We start from the raw sequence: 24,316 nt of genomic DNA, 5'->3' as shown, positions 1-24,316 counted from the left end.
TCTCTTAAAAATACACCGAGCATCTATCTTTCCATGGATCGTTACGTGTATTTTAGTTTCTGGCTTTTTTCTGTGTTACAAACATGGTTTCTCGTCCGTATGTCGTCACTGGCAATATACAAGATTCATAGACTTGTCTTTGTAAATGCCCCATGAGCGTTAATAAAATGTTATTTTTTTATTATTATAACTAAGGCCGTAGCTAATTTCTACAAAATTAAACTTAAATACTAGGTTATAATAATAGAAAAAAAACATAGCTAATTATTATGGTAAAACTGAATAAAAGTAATGTATGGGGAAAAAAGTATAAGAGATTTATAACTGTAAAGTATAAAGATGCATTTTAGGTTTGTAAATATTAGATAAGCACACATTATTAGGCACACAAATTCAGCAAAAAATATAATAAATAAACATGTATAGAGTTTTATAATATTTTTATAAACTTGGAAGAAAAGCCATTTCAAAAATTGATCGGCTTAAAAAATCGGAATTTTACAACAGTTTACTAGCCTAATTCTAGTGTCAGTAGATACATTGAACGTTAGTTTAGCCAGTTTGCTTATTTCACCAAAGCGTATCTACGCTGAATGCTGAAAATTGCTGTAGACTCAGGTGATAACAGTATATAACTCAATATGCTTTAAAAAACCAACATGTCATATTTAGCTATCTTTCTACAAAAATACACTGAAACCTCTTTTTTCACGTGAAATACGTTCCACGCAGTATCGTGTAAAAAAAGTGTGTTTATAAAATTACCAACGCTGGATGGTTATCTTTGTATAAAAAAAATGTTTTCTATTTATTTTACCTTTAAAAAAAAACATGACATTAAAACACTTTAAAAATTCGTAACAAATACTATTCCCTATAACTATTGTAATACACCAAGTAAATAAAATAAGAGCAATGGAGGGCATTCCAATTACGAATATCACATTTTTTCTTATAGTATCGTACAGTCAACAATGATTAAAATTTGATACTTACATGATAAAAATCACTGAGTTGAGTTAAAAGTGTAATCAAATAGAAATGATGCTTTATACAACGATTGTTTGAAATTATATTCCGCAAAATGAGCTTTTCGCGTGAATATCGCCGTGCAAAACGCGTAGTAGAGTAAAAAATACTAATTGTCTATTCCAGTTTACTATGAATTCAAAGCTATATGTAACGCCTTTAAACGCTGCTTTACGTTTACTGACCACAAGTTAGGTTCCGAAACTTAGGTAATTTACAAAAAATAAACGTAAATATAGAGGATAGTAAATCTTTCAAGTGTTAATGCCAAGAAGTAAACAAAAAAAACTAAATAAAGAAAGCACCGTTTCAACATTATGGTTAACAAAATATAGATAGATGTCCAAAAAGGAGCTTTTGTAGATAGTAGGTAGGTACCACCACCGTGTGGCCTACGTGCTTCTTGATAATTCCTGGAAGATGCACATGTGTAGTTACAGAGGAATGATGCCTATTGTTCCAACGACTCGGTGTCGCAACATTCCTGTTCAATTCACTGTTTTACATTGATATTACACAAACGCGTGTATGAGATGTTCGATTTTAGAGTGTAGTTGTACAGTGTAAGTTTTCAGATGTGTGTGAGAGTGTGCATTGTTCAAAATCAAGTGGGAGTGTATCGCAGCCATATAGAATGAGTCGTAACTACGCATTGTTGAATTAATATTTTAAGAAAATTAAAAGAAAAAAATACCAGTGCATTTCTAAAACAAAATAAATCTAAGCATTTGATTTAATAATTGTTTTTTTGCAACACTTCTTTTATCCTCATGGTTTAAATAGCCCTGGTCCTAGAGATTACCATAGGTGATTATTAATCCGGCCCTAATAACCCTAGGACTAGAGAACTAGCATTCGCAGCCGGTGTAATTTATACGTACAATGCCACTGTCTGACGTGAATAGTATGTGTACCTCACAGTACCTAATCAGTAAGCAGTACACCGCATTAAATACGCAAGTTAATTACTATCATTCATAACTCCGAAGAGAGATGCGTTGAGATGTCTACTCTACCTGTTCATAACCAAATAAACATTAAAAGATTTTTCTGAACGTTCATAGGAAAATCTTAGATTTAACCATTTAATAGCATGCGCGGTACGACTTTTCTTCATAAAAACGCATTTTCGATCTGGATTATGGCACAAACGCGATGAATTTTTTACAGACTATAAATACTCACCATTGCCGTGTCCTTATTGTTTTTTTTTTAAATATAAATATGGAAGAGCGGTTTTTTCTGCTATACAAATATTTTTGAAAAAAAGTCAAAATCGGTTCAGTTTTGGGGTCGGGAAAACGGGTATAGGAGATCTCGGTTTTGTCGATTTTAATTAAGCATAATTAGCCTGACGCGTGACGTACTGTTTTGTCTTATTAGGACATTATCAAACTCAGTTACTAAAGACCAAACGCGTCACGTTATGTGCTGTTGTATATTAATAAGTAAATGTTAAATTCAATCCAGTGAAATATCATTTGGTATCCTTACCAATAATGCAAAAATGTGTGATCTGATTTCCGTTTTTATGTTTTAATTTTGCACCCTTGCGATTTTTTATTTAATACTATAAATACTATCAGCATTAGCAGTGTTTAAAAGTGCGGTATTTATAAATAATTTGAAATACAATAATTTAATTTCGCCATCATTATGTGCAGATAAGTTCCACACTTTATCCTACAATACATAAAACGATTTTTCTGTTTTTATTTTTTATGATTTTTGTAAGTTTTACAATTCGATACAATTTTGCTGATTTTCACGTTGATTTCTGTGGCATTTGATTTAATAATTTAATAACCTGCGTAGACTTATGCTCTTTTAATCATTTTGTCTCTAGAAAAAAAGGAGCAAACATTTCATTTCGATTAACATTATTTTTAAGATAAAAGGAAATTGCTTTTCATGTTAAATCGAGTTTATTTAGAAATATTGTTTTAAGACACCCCGCACTCGATTCATTTTTTACAGTAACAGGGTTTTCCCTTAGTTTATCTCTCGTATCCTGGGCTACGGCGGGCTTACCGCCCTACAAAGGTCACCTAGACGGATCAGGACTCCTAAGATAAATATCGCACTCCCGCCCCGCCTCGGCGCCCCCTATATGAACAGTTTTTCATCAGAAAAGAACAAAGTAGACAAATAATTTCATCGCAGTTAAATTTGACCTGCTTTAAAGAAGGCTACTAATACTTACATCTTATTCAAAGAGTTAAAATAAATTTTGTGATATCCTTTTTAACAATACACCAAAATGTATTAAGTTCATTGTTGATGAAAACGGAATAATTCCGTATCTTAATTATTATTATAGATAAATACAAATTTCGTTTCTCGTCCTGTCTACCTAGGATATCCCAGGTTAAATCAGGACCAGTTTTGTCGATTTCTTTTTTTTTCTTCGGAAAATTCAGTAAGTACCTATGGGTGTTATCTGTTAGTTACTTATTTAAATAATAAAATCACGTTAAAAATAATATTTTGTATGACGTACGTATCTTTTTTTTAATAGCTAAAAAATACGTAAAGGTAGGTACTTTTTTTATCTACATTGATCTACAATTTTTAAAGAATTTTTCTCAGGAAATCAGTCAAAAAATAATAAAGTTATAAACAAACATAAAAATTTCTTAAGTTAACGAATTGGTAGAAAATACTTGTTAGAGCGATTTCTTTTAATAATACTCGTACTTCACTTTTGTTTACAATACGATATGTATTGGTAATTGTTGATTCTCAAATGATCAACCAAGGACTTAAATGATATTTTAAATGACTTAAATGATAAAAAGAAAAACTATTTATTTTTCAATAATTTAAAAAAAAAAAAAAAAAAAATTTCGGGGAACTGAGCTGAAAACCTCGAGGCCCTACTTACATAGTATGTAGAGACAAATACGGAATACGAGTGTCTATTGTATTATTATTACAGAGATCACCCGAAACCACAACGACTTATCACAATTCTCTTTGAATAACCAAACTCTTATCCTTTGTTCCTGTCCTTGAGTTGTGAATACGTATTTGACAGGTACCTTACATTGTGTGGATGAAATCCTAATTCAAACTACCTTGTAAGCATACCATCCACCGTTATGTATTTGATTTAGAGAACAATATTTCTCTCTCCGATTATTATTGATTGAATACGGAAGTAACACATATTAAAGTTATTTCGTAAATCGTAAGGTTTTGTAAAAATATTCAAGCAGATTTATTGATTTCATCGACCCAATTTTCTCATTAAAGATATTTGCATGAAATTTTCAGTTTTCTTCGTAGGTAACATGTGACTTAATAAACTTCATAGGATCATTTCAGTTTTCGCATGGAAAACCTAAGTTATTTCAAACTATGTATCTGAAACAGTCTCTTTATGTTTAAAACACGGTTATTTACTTTTAAATATAATTTTTATTTTTTTATTACATGTAAAATATTTCTAAACTGTTTACTTATGGTTTTTAATGTTGTTCGTGAAAATAAGTTAATGGTGTCTTTTATTTAAAAGCACTCATTACTTCTAAAAATATTTACAATTAATTTAGTAGTATCGATCATTTTTAAACTGTCAAATATCACGGTGTTTTCATTTACTTGAGGATATTAAATTATTATTAAAGTCCCTGGACTGGCCCTTGAAGCGTAAGACTGATCCTCTTGCCTTAACGTAACATTTTTTTTAAATCAAGATACGCTGCAATTGGTATACCAATGCAATGCCCTAAGCACCGTTGTGTGGAAAGGGAATGATGATCATTAGTTACATTCTGTACATAACCAAAACCCCGGTAAAAATCGACTTTATTTAATACTGATGTACATATACATATTCGTCGGCCTCGTGGCGTAATGGTCTGCGCGTTTGCCTACCATGTAAGAGGTCTTAGGTTCGATTCCCGACACGGTTGACTTGAAATATTTTATTAAAAAGGTGTTTTTGCACTAGAATATTTCAAAGTCTCTGGACTGGTACCTGACGCGTAAGACTGATTATCTTATATATTATATTATCTTGCCTGATCCTGATATATATTATATTATCTTGCCTTCATGTAACAATTTTTTTTTTAAATCACTAAGATACGCCGCGATTGGTGTGCCAATGCAGTGCCCTACGCACCATTAGATACGGAAAGGGAATGACGATGACATATTATGTATATGTGAATATTTGTAATTATGTAAACAAATGTACTTTCAAATGAATAAATACCTAAATTGCTATTTTTTTTAAATATCGTGTCGTTATAGCGTTTATTACAACAAAGATGAGGAACATTTAATAACAATGAATGTAGAAGTATAAACATTTATAGGGCCTATGACCTGTCATTGGCTGGTTTTGGTCACGATTTAATTCAATTTACTTATATTTATGACAACCGTAAATTGAATTAATTATTAAAATATATTATTAATTTGTGACAACATATTCGTTTTTGTATTTCGAACATGTGGGTTGGAAAATTATTCCCGCAATTCCTATTTATTCACAATCCTATGCAAACAATCCCTAGGATCACTATTTATTTATTATATTATCTAATCTATTATACGGCGAATATATTGGGTATATAGCAACTTCTACAAAACTAAATCTTAACTGTTTATTGTACTTTTTATTTTTTTTAAAACAAAGCACGTGTTATATACAAATCATACAAAATACAGTACCTAATTATTATAAATATTACGCGTATTTAAAACGTCGTAGAATTTTGTTCGTGAAAAATAATAAAACAATACGCCTTTATGTACTTTCTGTTTGTATCCGATATTTAATTTATTTTACCGGTCCTAAGTAAATATTTTGTTAATATTTTGGGGTGGAATGGTGAATTCCGTTTTGTATCTGAAACATTTTCAGTACAAATAAACCACTCCCTGTTGATTCCCCGCTGATTTATTTTTGTTTTCAAACCCCTAATTTGAGAGGAAGCTTTTATTTTATTTTAAAGGGCGTAATCGTTACTTCACTTTTATCGAATTCTACATTGATTTGTGAAAGCGGCATTTTATGATTCTGACAGGTTCTTTTATTTGGCTAAATGAAAAAGCACGCTTATTAATTATAAAATTGTTTTATTTTTACAAAAAGGAGTGTTCTTGTGAAATATTTTTTTATTTCTTTTTCCATCATTTAATATTTATTTACCTCATAAGGATATTATTCGTAAATAAGTAAAAATCATTGATATAAATTATTAGTAATTCGGTTGTTGATTAATTAAATATTATTTGAAGTACAGATATTATGATTTTTTTATTTTATCAATTTTTCTCCCTCGCAAAAACTAACATCGGTGTATCTTTTGTTACAGCGGAACTTGGGGACTACGATCCAAGAAGGCACCCAGCTGGTTACGTCTCCGAGTTTAGGCTACAGCCTGGTCAGACTACAGCCCTAGAAGCGAGAGCCGCTGAACTACATCGATCTTTAGCGTAAGGGACATAAAATAGTACTTCCAGTATCACAAAATTATAACAGGTGGTGGGAAAGGTGACAGGTGCCGTGGCGCAGTTGGTTAGACGGCCAACTGTGAAACAGGCGTCGCGGGTTCGGTTCCCGCCAGTTGCAAGAAAAAATCCAAGAAATATTTTTTCTCAATTATTCTGGGTGTTGTGGTATATATTTTATAACCTCCTTTCATGTCCCCTCTTTCTTACCTGCTGACAAGCCTCTAAATAGACGCTTAGCGGATTATTCCTTTTAAAAATAAAATAAAAAGTGGGGCCTCCAGATTGCAATGTCATTTCAAAATTTCATCATCTGAGCGACATCACTTGTAATATATATTGTTTGAAGTCAGGAAAACCGATATCAGGACCTATCGGACTCACTTTAATTATGATACTGTACGCTATTCAAAACATCATCAGCTAAGTGGCTGTGAAAACAGTTTTCTTTATTGACAATGATTTCAAATATCCTTTTTTAAAGTATCATTTGATGGTCGGTCTATGGGTACAGTTTTTAATAAAATTTTCATGTAATTTTTTTCGAATCCGAAAGTAGCGTTTATCATCGGCTTAATGGTTTCCATATTGCCTTTTAGAAAATTCGAACGCGTTTCCCGGATTCAATCTTTCCATAATATTTTTGTTAATATCGAAATTAAAAACGCTTTAATGGAAATGCTGAAGCGTGTTGACGATTTGTAGCAACATCAAACGGAAATAACTTTCGGCCCATTGGGTGCTTTGATACTTTGGACTATTCGAGCTGCGGTAATTACAAACGGGGGCACCCCATCAAGAGTCATCATGGATAATTTAACGGGTCTATCTTACGGGATATCCCGAATAGTTCACTACCTGTTTTATCCTACAGTGCGTCGATTATTGTTGGTAAAAAGGAGAGACATCATCCGCCGAATGCGCTTTCAATTCATTCGCGATTTTTGGCCGCTTTTCACTTTCCAGGATATTTATCTGTTCCCTTGTCTCGGTTGCTATCGATATTACCCCCGCGGTGTTCTGCATAATACAACAAAGTGATTCGTTGCACCCCGATTAATTGGTTTCCCTTTTCCCTGTGATGTTTTCTCTGTTTGATTAAATTTATTTAGAGCTATGGTATTTGTGAATCAATCGATTGCTCGGAAAAACCTCTGAGATTAATTAAATAATGTCTGTATTCTCACTATTATTCTAGATTGAACATTTGTTGCAGCGATCTTTCCATTGTCTTTTTATCCAATAGTATTAATAATTAGATTCAACTGGAATCCAATAATGCGCTTGTCACTTTGCATTCTAAATTTTATTTTTCCTTATTTTTTTTATTTTTTTTTTTATTCATTTTTACCATTCTCAGCCTAAATTTTTAAAATGGTTTCCTTGCCGTATTTTTTAGATTTCAGAAAGTTTTTATTTATTTTTTATTGAAAAACATATTATCCATAATCTTTATTTATATGATTCCTTTGTACGTGTGATGTCACTGAACTCCTACTTAACGGCTTAACCGCTTTACGTGCGGTTTCAGAGAAATATAGATCTTTGCGCTGTGCGTGTTCGTAGGTATTAAAATCTTCAATCTTATATGTAAAAAATAAATAAGGAGCATAAATGTTTTATTATTCGATCTACCAGGGTTGCATTTGAGGAGAATGCATTTACAAAAAAATGGAAATATGTTGTTTTTTTGTTTATAAAAAAGTTTGTTTTTGAATGTTTACAAACAGCAATTGTTTTTTATGGATCTCAATCAGATTCTTTACTTGAACTTTTTATAATTTCTACCCATTCATTTATTTTTACCGGGTTTTTGGTAATACTAAAATAATATTAAATTCAGTACATTTTAAAAAATCGTACTCCTACATAAGTACACCCCCCTGTTGGTGAGAAGACCGGAGTTTGACGTTTGCAAAAATAATGCCATATTAAAAAAAATATTGATTTTTAGTTTTGGAATTTATCCATAGACAATTACCTAGGTACCTACTTAAATTCAATATTTGAATATTAACAATGTTAAGTTTTGGAATTTAATCATAAACAAGTATCTAGGTACCAACTAATTAATGAATGAATGTCTTTTCTAAGGTAATAGCAGGCAAATCAACGTTCGGGCAGGACAACATCTGTCGGGTCCGCTAGTTTTATTTAATATTCCGAAAGAGTTTTTGTAAAAAAACTCATTTAGGGACATGCAGATAACAATATTTATTTACAGACGTTTTTAATATATTAAAAAATAAAACATTATTAACAAAAGCAAAATAGAAATTATGATACACTAACAATTAAAAGGGTGTGAAAAAGTTTAAAAAAATTACAAAATAAACATTAAAACAAGGTATGGAAATGAACTCAAAATGAGATATACATAATACAATCTATAAAAGAAAAATAAGAATAAAAAAAAATTTAAAGGTAATTAAAATTTAATAAATAATTAAATTACTTTTAAATTTATTTCAACAGAGAGGGAGGTCTAGGCATTTACAGGGCTTATGACCTATCATTGGCTGGTTTAAGTGGCCACTTTACACACTGTTCACCATTCTGCCCATGTTTGAACGTCCATATTTCCTCAACTCTTCCATCTGTTGACTTTTGTGAAGTAAAGTGGCCACTTAAACCAGCCAATGGCAGGTCATAAGCCCTGTAAATGCCTAGACTTCCATATCCCCGTCTCAAAAATGTTTTCCCTCTCTGTTGGAATAAATTTAAATATGAATAACTCCCCAGGGAGGAAATCCAGCCAGTCTGCAAGCATTTGGACATACTCAAACATTGTTTGAAATTACATGTATGCATATTAAACGATATAAGTTAAATGAGTAGGAGAGTGCAAATGTTAAAAAATTACAAGAATAAAAAAGTTTTTAAAAATAACACAATATATGTACCCAAAACAGGTTTAAAAAGTATGAAAAGCGTATTAAAATTACAAATACATGATACAAGCTAAAAAAGTATGAAAAAGCATGAAAATCATTTCAAAAATATTAAAAATTACACGCAAAAACGGTAAAATATTACATTTGTATGTTCAAGATGCGCATTCTCTGGATCAATTAACAATATTTAGGCAAAGTACTTCAGGAAAAAATAATTATTTAATTCAATTCTTCTTCAATATATTTTAAACTGTAGATATGTTACATGCGCGTAATAGTGGCTTGACTAAACTAAAATGTAATAATTATTGTCATGTTGCCACTATTCTGAATATCAAATTGACTATAAAACTTAAAATGATGAAAGAAAGAAACATCACATCGTCACATATTTTCGTTTTGCATTATTGAATATCTTGTCTATTTATTTTCATTCCTCAGATTTGTATTTTTACCACTGCTTGGCTTTGTCCATACATATTAAATACCCATCTCATTCATTTGGCTCTCTCTGGTGTTTTGTTCTAAAGGCATCTGTACAATTTAAAACAAGATCGTTTGTAGGTAATACATATAGCAATCTTGTTCGCTCCATTGCATTGTCCAGATTCTAGAAGTCAGTCGGCAAATGCGTTCACACATACTAGTCTCAACTATTGATGGAAATTAAAGCATTTTTTTTCATTCCGCTAGCGTGCTAATCGATGAAAAAAGCATGGAACGCTGAGTATTAGCTAATGCAAATTATATTTCCAAAAGGTTTTGACTAAAAGTTGTAAATACCTGTCATCTGTCCCTTTTTGAGACTTCTAGGATTTTTTTCTACTATTTTCTGCTATTTTATTATTGTGCAGGCTAACCAATCTATGTGACTGGTAAATACATTATTACACGTAATCTTAAATGTTTTATCAGTTCAGAGCCGAAAATCGGCGTTTATTTTTTTATTATATTTGCAAAATAGTGAAGAAGATAAAAATATACAAATAAGCTGAATTGAAATATAAGCAAACATATTAGGCATTGTCTATTCTCACTAGGTAAAGTAAATATCTGTTCTGAGGTAGACAGCATTTCTTCTTTATTTATATGAAATACAGCAAATTTTTTATTTTTTATTTTTTATTATTATTAAAGAAAATTAATACAAAATTGAAAAATAAATAAAAATACGATAATCTTTTTAAAAATATAGAACTAAACTTTTTTTTTAAATAAATATTTTGCGTTCTTATGATTTACCCAAATATTTAATTTTGAGGGCCATTTTCAACGAGTTGTAAATAACTCGCTACTAGAAAATGGGAATCAAGTTGGGGTAGAGTAGGATTCGAACCACGGACTTTTGGTCCGTGAGTCCGAGACACTAGCCACAGGACCACAATCCGATTCAACTTAAAAGAACCAAATACAACAAACACTTGTTTCTTTTATTTAGCAACTTTAATCAACATTTATGGATGTTAGTCATATTTCTTTACAAATTCAGAGTGCTAATGCTAATTACTCCATCACTAATCTCAACATACTAGCAGGTGGGTAACCTTTAGTGTGTTCTCTCTAGCAATTGTGTCTATGTGCTCGAAGCTTTACAAATGGTTCACAGTTCACACACGACTTGCAAAAAATGCAACTGGACACATTGATTTATTACTACCATAACCTATTCCGCTCAAAGAAAATGGGTACTTACTTACTTGGGGGATACCTTCGTAAATCTTCATGGCAACGTAAGGTGTAAATGGGGTATAAAAAAATTCTACCAATCAATTTTATTCATTACCCTTTTTTATTTCAAAAGTTTTCAAATAGAAAAAAATCGTTTACGCGTTACATCAAAAATATTCTAGTATCTGTGCATTGTGGGCACTAAGATATAATGCACGGGCCGCCGGGTCCGCGCCTATTCGGGCCTTCCTTGTGAGCAGTTAATTATAAAATCACCGTATTGAAGGTCTGAATGTTATATTATAAAGAAGGTTATAAGTTTCATTCTATAAAAAGTTGACGAACTTTATGTGTGGTCACTTGCACCTGGAGTAATAAGAGTCCATGGTAAAGATTTCACAAATATATTGCAAATTTAAAAATATATCGCAATATTTAAGATTACTATATAAATCGTATTTTCCAGCTAAAGAAATAAATATTATACTTAAATATCATCCTCTTATCCGTAGATCAAAGGTACGTCAGTTGAAACGTTTTTTAATCATGCATGTACGTTACGTGAAAGGAAGATATCCTGTTTTACGCTTCAGGTGCCAGTCCAGGGACAATGAAATATTGAAGCGAAAAGTCACCTTTTTAAATAAACATTCGATATTAATCGATATTAGGAATCGAACCCATGACCTTATACATGGAAGCTAGGTGCACACACCGCTACAACCCACAACGCGAAGCGAGCTAATTATCTAAAACCTTAAAGTTTTCGGTTCACCAATATTCCTTATTTACACATATAAAATACAATCAAAAATATCGTTCGACGAATACAATATATTATTATTGTAGTGTTTTTTGGGATTATTGTGCCGTGTATTAATACTCCATCTTGCATGAATACACTGCATAATAACCCAGAAAAAACATCACAAGAATCTGAAAGGCAGTGAACACCAACGAACTTTAACAGTACAATATTATGTACATGTGTGTTTCAACTTCTAAATATTTACAGACTCTTTACCTTTTTAACTTTAACTTTATCTTTTTGAAATATACAAAACAGACTATCCAACTATTTTCGTGCCCAGCATAAATTCGCAGTTTTATTCAACGATTGTTGAACATCTTTTGAAGTGGCCTTAAAGATTATGATACCTCTGTTTATTTTTATGCCTTGAAACAGAATGCACGTCCTTAATACTTCGTAGAAGTTCCTTTTAAACAAAAACCAGAGTAATTGTGGAACTTTCACTTTAAAAATAAAAGATTTCATGATGGTGTTACAGTTAAAGTGGTACTGCCAACCTGGTTTCAGAATTTTAAGTTTTGCCATTTTCACAGTGGAAACTTTACCTACGAGCCACTTGTTCAAAATATGTTAATTTGGACTCACACGATGCACAAGAAGTCGTTTATTTATTTTATGTAGATACTGAATCTAAAATTTATTATCTTTCATAACAACTATGTAGTTTGTTTTATGATCTTGGGTACTTTTATGACTAAGATTTTTTTACGTATTTGACCATTGTGGAGTATTAGAATGGAATGACTTTTTGTTTGTGCCGGTTATTTTAATTGAATAAAGTGTACCTTTACATGTTTTAACATATCAGTAGAATTTCTTTTTTTATGAAAATTTAGCAAACCTATACCGTTAATGAATAAGATTAAAGATACTTTTGTCTTGAAATTATAAATTATTTTATTTATTTATGCTCTACTAAGTTAGTTCATACATCTTATTAACTAATATGAATTTTTATCAACATTTCTATTTTTTTTTATTTCTCAAGAACATATTTCTTCAAATTAATTGAAAATAATTCAATTCCTTCTTTTTCCCTTATCTCTTGGGGTAACTCAATGAGTTTGAAGATTCTGTTTTTCTCCTCATTGGTAATCTTATCTTTTTTTTATCCCTTGTTTCATATGTATGACATTGTTGGTTAATTTTATTTTTTTATTCATCCCCTTAATTATTTACATTTTATTTCCTTTTTTACTGTGAGCAAACCGATTTATTTGTGCATTCTTTCTACATTAGAATACATATTTCTTTTGAGTATAATTATCATCGCCTTATTTTGAAGAGTTTGCATATTTTTAATTTCCCTACCATTACATAAAAAAATAATGGAAGAACGGTAATTTATGTGCGGGCATATAATTGTTTTAAAGATAGGGACACTTCTCTTTATATATATTAAATTTCGCAATCTTCCCATAAATATATTTTTTTAATTTTTGTGACATATTGTAAAAATATTATAAGAAAATATTTTTTTTGTGAAAATATTTTATGTGACAAAAAAAAACTTAAAATTTTACTAGAGGTTAGAAAAACTTCCCAAATATATTTATTTCGAAGTTTTACATAGTTTTTTTGGATTACTTAATTTATTATTTGGTATTACTTTAAAAACGGTAAATACACTCGAATTGATTTCACTCGAAATTAATAAATTATTTTTCCTGTTGTTTTTCATACTTGAGCTTATATTATACAAATATTTGTTTATTCCATTTTTCCAGGGGGCAATCTCCGGCTGCGGCAGAGCTCGGTTACCTAGATAGGGCTAAATGGCTGGAATTGTATGGAGCTGATCTTCATCCTGTTCTGGTAAATAATTCATAGAAATTAATTGTATTTAAACTTAAATAATTTGCTCTTCATATTTCTTGTTTAGCGTCTATAGCTAAATTGTGACATTTTAAAGCACAGAACTTAAGTAAGACACCAACAAAATCTTTTTTTTTCATTTGAAACGACACCACAGTTATACTGTTATTTTTTTATGCGTTTTTGGATGCTTGGATTATGATCGTAGGTATCTGATGATATATCTATACAAAAACCCTGACATTGAGATCAGCAGCCAAATCAAAACTTATAAGCGGAGAAGACATTGATATTCACATGTGAGAATAATGGAAGCATCCAGAGTCCCTCACATTGCATTTCACGGTCAACCCCAAGATAGATGACTCCTGGACAGACCACCAAGGAGGTGGATCGATAGCTAGGAATCATCCTTGTAAGAGGCTTATCCTTCTTGAAAAACACATCACAAAACCTAAACTAATATACAAATTTCTCCTGGTACGTCAGGACGCAGTACCATTTAAAAAAAAGTCGATTTTTAAAATAATACTTATTTTATATAACGTAAACCTCGCTCGTTTAGTATTCTACACCAGATTTGCTAAATAGCAATAAAATTATTTTTTTTTATAAAAAATCGAAAAAAGTTAATGTTGGAAACAAATGGAATTAGTTTTGGAAGTAGAAATACCGAGACTTTAACAGATTTTTGTAAAAAATCTTGATGAAAATGAAAACTTTTTCTAAATAATATTTCTTAGGGAATAAAAGGAAATTTTTTGTGAGATTTTCACTCTTGTGATCTCTTACTTGAAAGGAATCAGTATTTTGTATAGTTAACAAAAATGCCCAAACTTTCCGAAAAAAAATAATAGTATTTTACTAAGCTGTTTACCAACCAAATTGCTTTTTTATCTGTCTGATGTTTAATTTTAAAAACCATTCTATTCGTGAAAAAAACATACTAATATACTTTTAGAATGACAAAACCAATTTAATATGTTAAACTCGCGGGTCCTTTTTCAATATCGCGACAAAGTTCTGTTTACTTTCCCCAACCTTTTCAGCCGAGAAACCTTTGAAAGTAACAAAATAACAAATCAATGTGGCTGAGAAAATAGATTCAGCTCCTGAGAAAACTTTCCTGTCTTGGAAAGTTTCCTGCACTCCGTATTACAATGCGTACCTTGCAAGGATGTTTGCATTCCGAGTCTTTTAACTTAATACCTTGCATTATTTTCTGTACACCAACTTTTCACAAGTTTCTTACTCTTCCAGAAATTCCCTCCCTAAATCTGTTAGGCAAAATGTGCCATGTTAGAATTTGGATTTTTGTGCATTGGATTTTTAGCATTAAAGAAAACGATAAATACAATCTTCTATTGTAGATTTTACTCGTTAGTAGAAAATAGAAAGCATTTCTAATTATCGTACAGGCTTAACTCTATATAGAACACATATTGCCGCCGTTCAGGTAAAATTCACCAACCCAAAAAACACCACTTTCAGAAATCGCAATTTGAAAGTTTGGAGACCAAAGAATTATCAGGTTTTTATGTTTTGGAGATGTTATGTATGCAACACAATTTATTAATACATTTTTAATCAATTCCATGGGTAACTTTTTCTTTCTGATACATTAAAAACTATCTGGATATTTTTTTTTAAGGCAAGGAGGCTACAATTTAGTTAAGTGACTTTTGTTTGTTTATAATGCAAGCTGTAAGAGTTAATGAAAGGAAGGAAGTATTAGGAATAAATATAATTATGTGGTGATTAAACAATAATTTTTATTTAATGAATGATTTTAAATATGATTTTTTTTTATCTTTCGGTGTAGGTATAATAATATAAAGTCACAGTAAAAAAACAAAAAAATCGATAATCGAAAGCTTTTTTTAAACTAAATTACCTACCTCGGTTACGTTTGTCTTTTTTAAAGAACATAAGTTGACGCTTCGAAAGGCGTATTTAACTCAAAACTGTCATTTTTAGGGTTAGCGATTTTTGCCTAAACGGCGACGATATTGTGTGTTGATTTACGTGCTGCAAAAATAATAAACATGTTGCATTTGAAAAACCTTATCTACCAGTGTACGTTATTATAATACTCTTGTGAAAAAAGACTAATTATTAATACGAAATATTAGACAGTAAATATTTCAATTATAGTTGTATATATGTATGTACCATGTCGGCCTCGTGGTGTAATGGTCAGCTCGTTAGCCTGCCACGCAAGAGGTCTCGGGTTCAATTCCCGGCGTGGTTGATGTGAAATATTTATTTGAATGGGTGTTTTCACACTAGAATATTTCATAGTCCCTGGACTGGTACCTGAAGCGTAATACTGATCATCTTGCCTTCATGTAACAAAAATGATCAAGATACGCTGCGATTGGTGTACCAATACCGTGCCCTATGCACCATTAGGTGCGGAAAGGGAACGATAATGAAAAAATGAATGAAATGTACTATTTTGATCTAGGTTTCCTATAAAGGGTTACATGATAAAATGTAAATTATTTTTCTTAAATATCGTGAAAAAATATATTAAATCTAACCTCGTACCTAGGTCAGGCGGGACCTCAATTTAATCAATCAGGAATTTTAATTTAGTAAACTTTCTTTTTATATAATAATAAAAATACGTATTTAGTTTTATTTCCCTTTTATTTATAATATAAGTGGAATGTATACGTATTTTTATTAATATAATTAAAATGCAGTTCTACCAAGAAACTCAATCCATTGCTTTTTTACTTATTAAAGGTAATCAATTTTTTCTATTGGATAACCTGTTTAAAATAATTTAAATTGCCAATTTCTGTTTATTTTAACAATATAATAAATTCGGCAATTATTTTAAATTCGAATGTCAACCAAGTTTGTTCTAAAAAACATATAAATGTAGGTACCAATTATCTTTTTACCATTTTTATTAGATTGATACAACTATTATAATACATATATTTTGTACATTTTTGTTCTCATCGTTTCTCGTTCCTCGCGTAGGGCACTGCATTTCAAATACCAGCCACACAGTTTTTTGTTAATAGTTTATTTTAATCCCACGGGACCTTGACGTCTCTACGCGTGGCCCAACATTTATGATGTTTTTAAAGAAATACTAACGTTTTTATGATTTACGCGTATAATTTTATTTTCTGAGGCATTTTCGCGGATAACCATAGATATTTTTTTTTTTTTTGATTTCATTGATAAACCTTTACGGGTTACATACATTTAACAAAATATTTTCACTTTTAAAATTCACATTCTACTGTTAATAATAATATTTTTAACATCTTTTGTAAAGGTTGTCTGAGTCTTTTGTTTAGTTTTGTCTGGTAGTTTATAGTATAATTTCAATCCATGGTTTGTAAGTCTCGATTGTCCTTTTCTCATATTAAAAGATTGTTTATGATATTTTTCTGATATTCTCGTATTGTGTTCATGTTTACTACAGTTTTTTTCAAGTTTTAATTCTTCGTCTACAATTACATCAGTGGCTAATTTATGAATAAATTTTAAAGATTCTAGTTTAAAGAGTTCAGTTACATTTAATTGTTTAGTTTGTTCAAAAAGTTCTTTAGTTGCTGTTAGATAGGGAAGGTCATATACTAACTTTAATATTTTATTTTGCTGTCTTTGTAGTCTGTTTATGTCATTTTGATTTCCTGTTCCCCATAGTAGTTGCATTTAACATATTTTAGTTTTTACATAGGCTTCATACATTCAAAATTTAATAATTAATTTAAAAAAATAGACTCGATAAAGTCGCCACTTTGCTAATTAAATTGTTGATATGAATTGTACATGTCAATTGTCTGTCTATTGTTAATCCTAAGTCAAAGTGTAATAGAAGTCAAAGTGTAATAGATCGGGGTTTTAACTTTAGATCTCAAATCTGGAATCCACGATATTAAAATTAATTGGCTAATAGATATTATTATCCATTGGACTACAACATACTTTTTTCATTGACCCGGTGGCTACTGTAATCACGCGAAGAGGATTCGATGCCTCCTAAGAGACTTAACGATGTTTGCCCACTTTACAAGTATTTAGCAGCCACTGCTGACAGTTTGTCGGCAGTTCATGCCTGAACCCGAACTACGCGACGCGGATCTGACTTGAGATGACACAACAGTGGCCATGGAATGCAATATTTATATGTGAGTTTTTCGTGAATGTTCTCCTTGTTTCAGGGTGAGGATAGTGTAGAATACTTCTTGGGATTGGCTCCCAGTGGAGTGCTTGTACTCCGCAACAAGAGAGCCGTGGCAAGTTACTACTGGCCTCGTATCACCAAACTGTACTCCAAAGGAAAATACTTCATGCTGAGAGTCACCGATAAAAATGTGAGTGCTTCTAAATAAATAAGTAAAAAATCGTTCAGTACAAAACTACTAATTTAAATATTATTAATTACAGCTGTCTATGTATGTATCTACCTATTTTTATTTTTGCCCAACAAATACTGTATTTAATCCTCAGGGAATTGTATAAAAAAAAAAGAATCTTAAATATTGTCATAACATTAATAAACCATATTGTTCCTTTTTTTCAAAACTATTTTATTTAAGCATTTTTTAAAATCATTTAAGCGAATTATTTTAAACTTAAATTTTGACGCGTTAGACTTTTAAATAACTTTTGTGAATATTTTGTTATATCCTTGAAAATTAAACTAATTTGGATTCAGACAGAAACTAAAAATAGGGGAACAGGGGACACAGTGGTTAGTTTTGTTTTTGACGTCTTGTAGCTCCTACATTCTTGGCGCTAAGATTAATATTTTTCAACATAGACAACATAAACATATACACGCTTCCACAAGTTACATTTTTGGACTTGTGAGTGTTTAAAAAAAGGGGAAATAAATTACTGTACTCCACATATGGGGCACTATGGATATCGGCTTGGGGCACTGTGGATAGATGTGGAGCACTCTGAACAATGCGATTCAAAGATTTAATAAACTACACAATCTTATAAGTTATAAAATGTTTTATTATTTTACGTGTAAGAAAGAACCTTAGGTATATTTTATAAAAACCAATGTATCATAAGTCATACATTGATTTTTTAATATGAATTAACATGGCAATCAATCTAAGATATCAGTATTTAACATCATCGCTCTTAACGTAAATATTTTTTTCGGAAGTCAACATTGAATTTGTCCCAAGGTCCCAGTTGGAGCCCTAGCTAACATATGTTATTTAAATATACTCGGGGGAATATTATTACCAGTGGAAGAGGGTGTCCCAAAGCACTGATGATGTAGCATATCTTCACGAGCGTTTTCTTTTCTGCATTGGTGACTTTGCTCACCTGCTTTTCCTCACGGACCGCTAACCCTTTGGCGGATTTTTGTACAGTCATCGTATAAGTTTCATTCAGGTTAAAAATTATAAGAAAGTTGGTTTTCTTTGTACAACATTCCAGAGGTTATCATAAAAAATATTGACATTGTGCTTGTTGAATGAAATAGTTCTAATCTGGCTGTATCCTTCTGGGACCATTAAACTCAAAGTTTGATGTCGCTTTTTGAAATGATACAACCAGTTGATTTCCGCAAGTTTTGTTAGGTACCACTTTTGAGGGATCGATATATTATTCTGCACTCCCATTTCGTATGCGAGCTGACGAACTTCGATAGTAGTCAGTCCATAAAACATTTAGGAAAATGATATAATATAATCCACTTAAGTTTTTTCTTGACTATCCGTAAAAATCTTTCTGCTAGAACAATTCGGTGTAAACCTTTGGCTCTCTTTTTTCTGGGTTTTATGATAATATCTGTCGAGTGAGGTGTACGGTATGTCTCAATATTTAGCAACTTCATATATTTTTTTGCCTTGTCGTACCAACTCAATGGCCTCTTTAATTTTGTATTCTCCATGTTGTCCGATATTGGTCTTCCGTTCTCTAAACAAAACAAATAGCCTAGGTGAGAAAAGTACTTAAGGTGCACTACGGATAAATTATCCACAGTGCCCCCAATTCATTTTAACCACTCTACCCCACAGAGTCCTTTTGTAAACATATTTTCAAAAAGTACAAACTTCATTCGCAACATAAATAGCAGTTATTTAATTATCACAGCTTAACAAAACACTATTTAAGAAAAAAAGAAGTTAAAACATTAAATCATTGAGTAAATTAGGTAAAAACCATTAAGAACAAAGTGTTGAAAAAAAAAGTCAACTTACGATTCACCAAGCAGAGCACAACTTGTCCTTCACTTACAACAGCTTGCCGCTCACTAGCGCAGGAGTCGGGGAATGACTAGAACGTTCGTCCGTACAAACAGAGCACGTGTGTGTGACCAATAGTTTGTGGGTTGTTATTAATTATTCGCCGTACCTCACTAACCACTGTGCCCCCTGTTCCCCTACATATCACAGAAATTTAAAAAAGCGACTCCCGCATTCCATTAAATGAACATAAAATATGAGCACCGAAAGAGCAATGTAAATTATTGGCAAAATTATAAATATTACACAGCTGAATAATACGATCACTTAAATCAGACAATAACATGCCAAAAATAATAAGCCCCGTAGATTAGCCTAGACTTCCTTCAATAAATCTTCTTCTTTGCTGATATACCTGTCTACCTTAAAATATTATTAATATTAATAAGTTTACAACTATTTAAACGACCACTAAATAAATAGTCCAGATCTTGTCTTGATGTCCCTTATGTTTGTCAATGCTTCTTTTTTTATGTTTTAAACTATTCTTTTATTGTAATATTTAAACCCTATAAATTGTATACATGAACAATGTCCGTTAATAAATAAATAAGTATTTATGCATAATTCAATATATCTGTACATTTATTTCAGCTACCATAATTTTATTTAATCGACCGTCCCAGATATTTCAGATCGATTTACTCGTACATTGGCATGAAAAGTAAAATTTTCATTATAAAAAACATTTTATAGACTCTCAGAAATTTAATATTGCTGTATGCTTTGCGTTAATTAAATACAACATAAATCTTCAAGAAACAATATTTATTCATCATTCATGACAAAAAAAAAGTTTATTTATTATGTTGTTTCATCTTTTATGAATGTCGGAAAATAAATTTAAAATACTAGCCATTTTACAGCGACAACTAATATTTTCAACTTATCATTGGAGGGATTTTGTATTTATTTGAAACTAGGTCTGGAGAAGGTTATAAAATTAAAACCAAATTTATTGAATTAGTAAATCTTATTCCATAAAAACGACGTTTGTCTTTTTACTAGAAATGAACATTAATCAAATAATAAGTTTATTTATTATTTGATTTAAGTGTCTGTTACTCATTTTCACAAATGAACTGTTTGTGTGTCACATTAATTATGTCATTATTAAGTTGTCGTGCCAACTACACGTTTAATGTTATGGAATAATAATCGCTTTTGCATTATATATATGTAGGTACTTAGTATGTAAAATTGGTATGTATCAATTGTAATGTATGTTATAATGTCAATGGGATCAATATTCAATACAGGGAATCCGTAAAAAATCTAGGAGTACTAATGGATGAATATCTATGCTGGCGAACTCATACTAATGAATTAAGCCGCAAAATATTTTTCAGTCTACACTCACTTAGAAGGTTGTAAAAATTCTTCCCCTCGAATACTAAATGCACTCTTGTACAAGTATTACTATTACCCATTCTAGATTACGCTTATGTTTCCATGACTGATTTAAGCTGTGAGCAACTCGATAAACTTGAACGACTTCAGAATACATGCATAAGGTACATTTTTGATCTTAGAAAATATGACCACATTTTTGACTATCGTAGGCAACTGAAATGGCTCAAAATTAGACAGCGGAGAGAGTATCTCTCCCTCTTACTTCTGTTCAATGTACTTCATAGTCCTAACGCTCCTATATACCTGCGTGAAAAATTTCAACGCTTATCAGCTCATCGTTTACCTCTTCGTTCTAATTCTCAAGGCACTCTCTAAATACCCATCCACAATTCCTTTTTCTTCTCTAACTCGTATGGTGTCCATGCGGCTCGACTGTGGAATCATCTCCCATCCACCATTTAAGATGTTACTATATTATCTCTGTTTAAATCATGTCTGAAGAAACATCTCCTTTCTCTTCCTTAATCTCTCCTCCTTTCCTCTTTCCTCTTTCCTCTTTCCTCTTTCCTCTTTCCTCTTTCCTCTTTCCTCTTTCCTCTTTCCTCTTTCCTCTTTCCTCTTTCCTCTTTCCTCTTTCCTCTTTCCTCTTTCCTCTTTCCTCTTTCCTCTTTCCTCTTTCCTCTTTTTTCCTTTTTCCCATTGAGTAATAGTTTTGATTTAAGGTAATTTATAAACAAATGCGTTTATTCCAATTTTTATATTGCTTAAGCTTTTTAATCTTTATTTTTTATTGAATATGTTATGTAACTTGAATTATAAAAATAAAACTATAATTTTATTGGATGGTAAGAAGAAATTGCCATTTGGCAAAATAATCCCGCCAATGTACAAATAACATTATGTACAAAAAGTCAAATAAATCAACAACAAAAATAATGTTGATTCGTACACAATAATTCTTAAATAAATGTTATGCACTTTTCTTCTATAGTATAATAATAATAAAATAGGAATGGTCAACATTATTCCCGGTGTATCCGCCATTTTATTTGAAAAAATTTCAATCACTTTATTATTTGACGGGACGAATATTGTTTGATACAAAAATATGATAAGCCGTTGTAATGTTGTCATATACCAATCTCCCAAACGCTTTTCCCAAATGGCAATATATTTTACGTAAGTTTTCTGTTTGACTTTCTTACTGAAGGATTTTTTCCCCAAAAAAACGTCTGAACAAATCCTTGAGTTTTCTTTCGACCAACAAAATCCTTTTTTAGATCAGATTATATTAGTTATGGCAAGTTACAAGGTCGTCTCAGCTTGAAAACATTTTTCAGTGTTTATGTTTTTACAAACATTCATCATTTTAACGTAATTATGCGAAAATAAAATATCCTATCCCGCTTTGTTATTTTTTTAATAAAACATTCTAATGCGTTCAAAAAAATTGCTATCCATAATATTTTATAGGGATATGAAATTAAATTCAATTTAGAAATATTTTTTTAAAGAAAAAATAGTTGGCAATTTTTTTATGTTTAAGTATCAATATTTTTTTTTGTTTTTCGAAAAAGCTGTATTTAGTAAGGACATATTACTATATATACTATATATTATTGATCTGGAAGAAAATATGAAGCTTTTCAGAGAAAACCATTCAGTTAGTTAGTTATTGGTAAAAGTTTTTTTTAACTACTAAATGAAGAAGCACAACGCAGTACAAATGAATTCAACTCTACTTTGGCCAGTACGTATGTATGTAGATGTAGGTAGGTGAGTAATTTATTTGAACCGATTTCTGTGAATAGACAGTATCGGAAAGAGGAAGCCGGATTGAATGGTTTTGATTCAAGCAACAACCATTATTGCAATCTCCTTTATTGTGCCCATAGAGTTCTCTGTTTCCTAGCACAAGACTGTGAAGTTGTTTCGAGTGGTCGTTATTTCGGATCAACCGCTATTCGCCCTTTGAGTCTGCTTTTGCCATCACGAGAGAGTATTATCTCGGTAAATAAAACATCCAAAGGAACTTCAAATCGATATTCTCGATACGTATAATAAATAGGAATGCACACAGCGCTATCGTTTTACTGGGACAGGTGGCAAAAAATCAGACAAAATGATTCTTTTTCTAGTCGATTTTTTGTTGATAATATTGCCATCATTTCGATGATTAATTTATTCATGATTGGAACCACAGGATCTTCAACGCTCTAAAACAGAGGGGTGAAGCAAAGATTTTGATAGAGATAGATATTTGGAAAACGATAAGTCGTTTCCCAAATATTTTAATTTTGAAGTCATTTGATAAAAGTCGTAAATAATTGGACCACAGATGCATGAGTCCACGAAACTACCACGGGACCACAACCTGGTTACCGGTTGATTAAAAATATACTCAAATATTGGAGAATTTAAAGCCAATCTAAAGAAATATGAAGGTCACCTTCCATAGTGTATTTAGTTGTTCTCCTAATAATCATTTTGTAACTACTAAAAATGGGAACTTACGTGTATTTAACAATAAATATTATAATACAAACTCCTTTAAAACACGAGCACCTTTCTTATGTGCATAAAATAATTAAAAATGATGGCATTTCTTATTATTTTACGCACATATATGAATTGGACGGTCAATTCATTCAAATTTACCTGGAAATTTTTATAATTGACTACATCGATAACCACCTTCTTCGATATAATCAAGGGCCATGTGTATTTTGGGACCTGATCATATCCGTAATTCGCCATGGTTTACATATTTAGATGATGAAAAGTCAGAACTCGTAAAAAACTTTGTGTTTTATTTTATTTTCTGATTTTCATTTCGCAGAAGGTCGCGATCTGCCGCCAGTTGCAATTTATTTTATTCCTGCCAAATCCTCGTAAAGGAAGAATTCTGGCGGGAAAATTTGCATCCAGCGTCGTTTTGTTCGGACCATTAACGTTGACACTTTGGAATGGAATAATAATGTAATTTTTTCTGCGCCTTACAACACTGAAATAGAATACTATACCTACCCTGTACA

General features: G+C 31.2%; 1 protein-coding gene across 6 annotated transcripts in view; it reads left to right on the top strand.

Moving 5' to 3' along the window:
• LOC148277316 (band 4.1-like protein 4A) overlaps positions 1-24,316 on the top strand; it is a 58,458-nt gene that overhangs the window by 12,626 nt on the left and 21,516 nt on the right. For all 6 annotated transcript variants that reach the window (XM_088233052.1, XM_088233049.1, XM_088233047.1 and 3 more), the window contains exons 2-4: positions 6,360-6,480; positions 13,596-13,683; positions 17,874-18,026. In XM_088233052.1, the coding sequence (XP_088089178.1) occupies positions 18,003-18,026 (24 nt within the window). In that variant the 5' untranslated portion in view covers positions 6,360-6,480; positions 13,596-13,683; positions 17,874-18,002. The remainder of the gene's footprint in view (positions 1-6,359; positions 6,481-13,595; positions 13,684-17,873; positions 18,027-24,316) is intronic.

This window comes from Micrasema longulum, unplaced genomic scaffold, assembly GCF_059751315.1.
Source record: "Micrasema longulum isolate JH-2025_06_02 unplaced genomic scaffold, ASM5975131v1 h1tg001051l, whole genome shotgun sequence".
Lineage (NCBI taxonomy): Eukaryota > Metazoa > Arthropoda > Insecta > Trichoptera > Brachycentridae > Micrasema > Micrasema longulum.
This window is presented reverse-complemented; position numbering and strand designations above follow the sequence as displayed.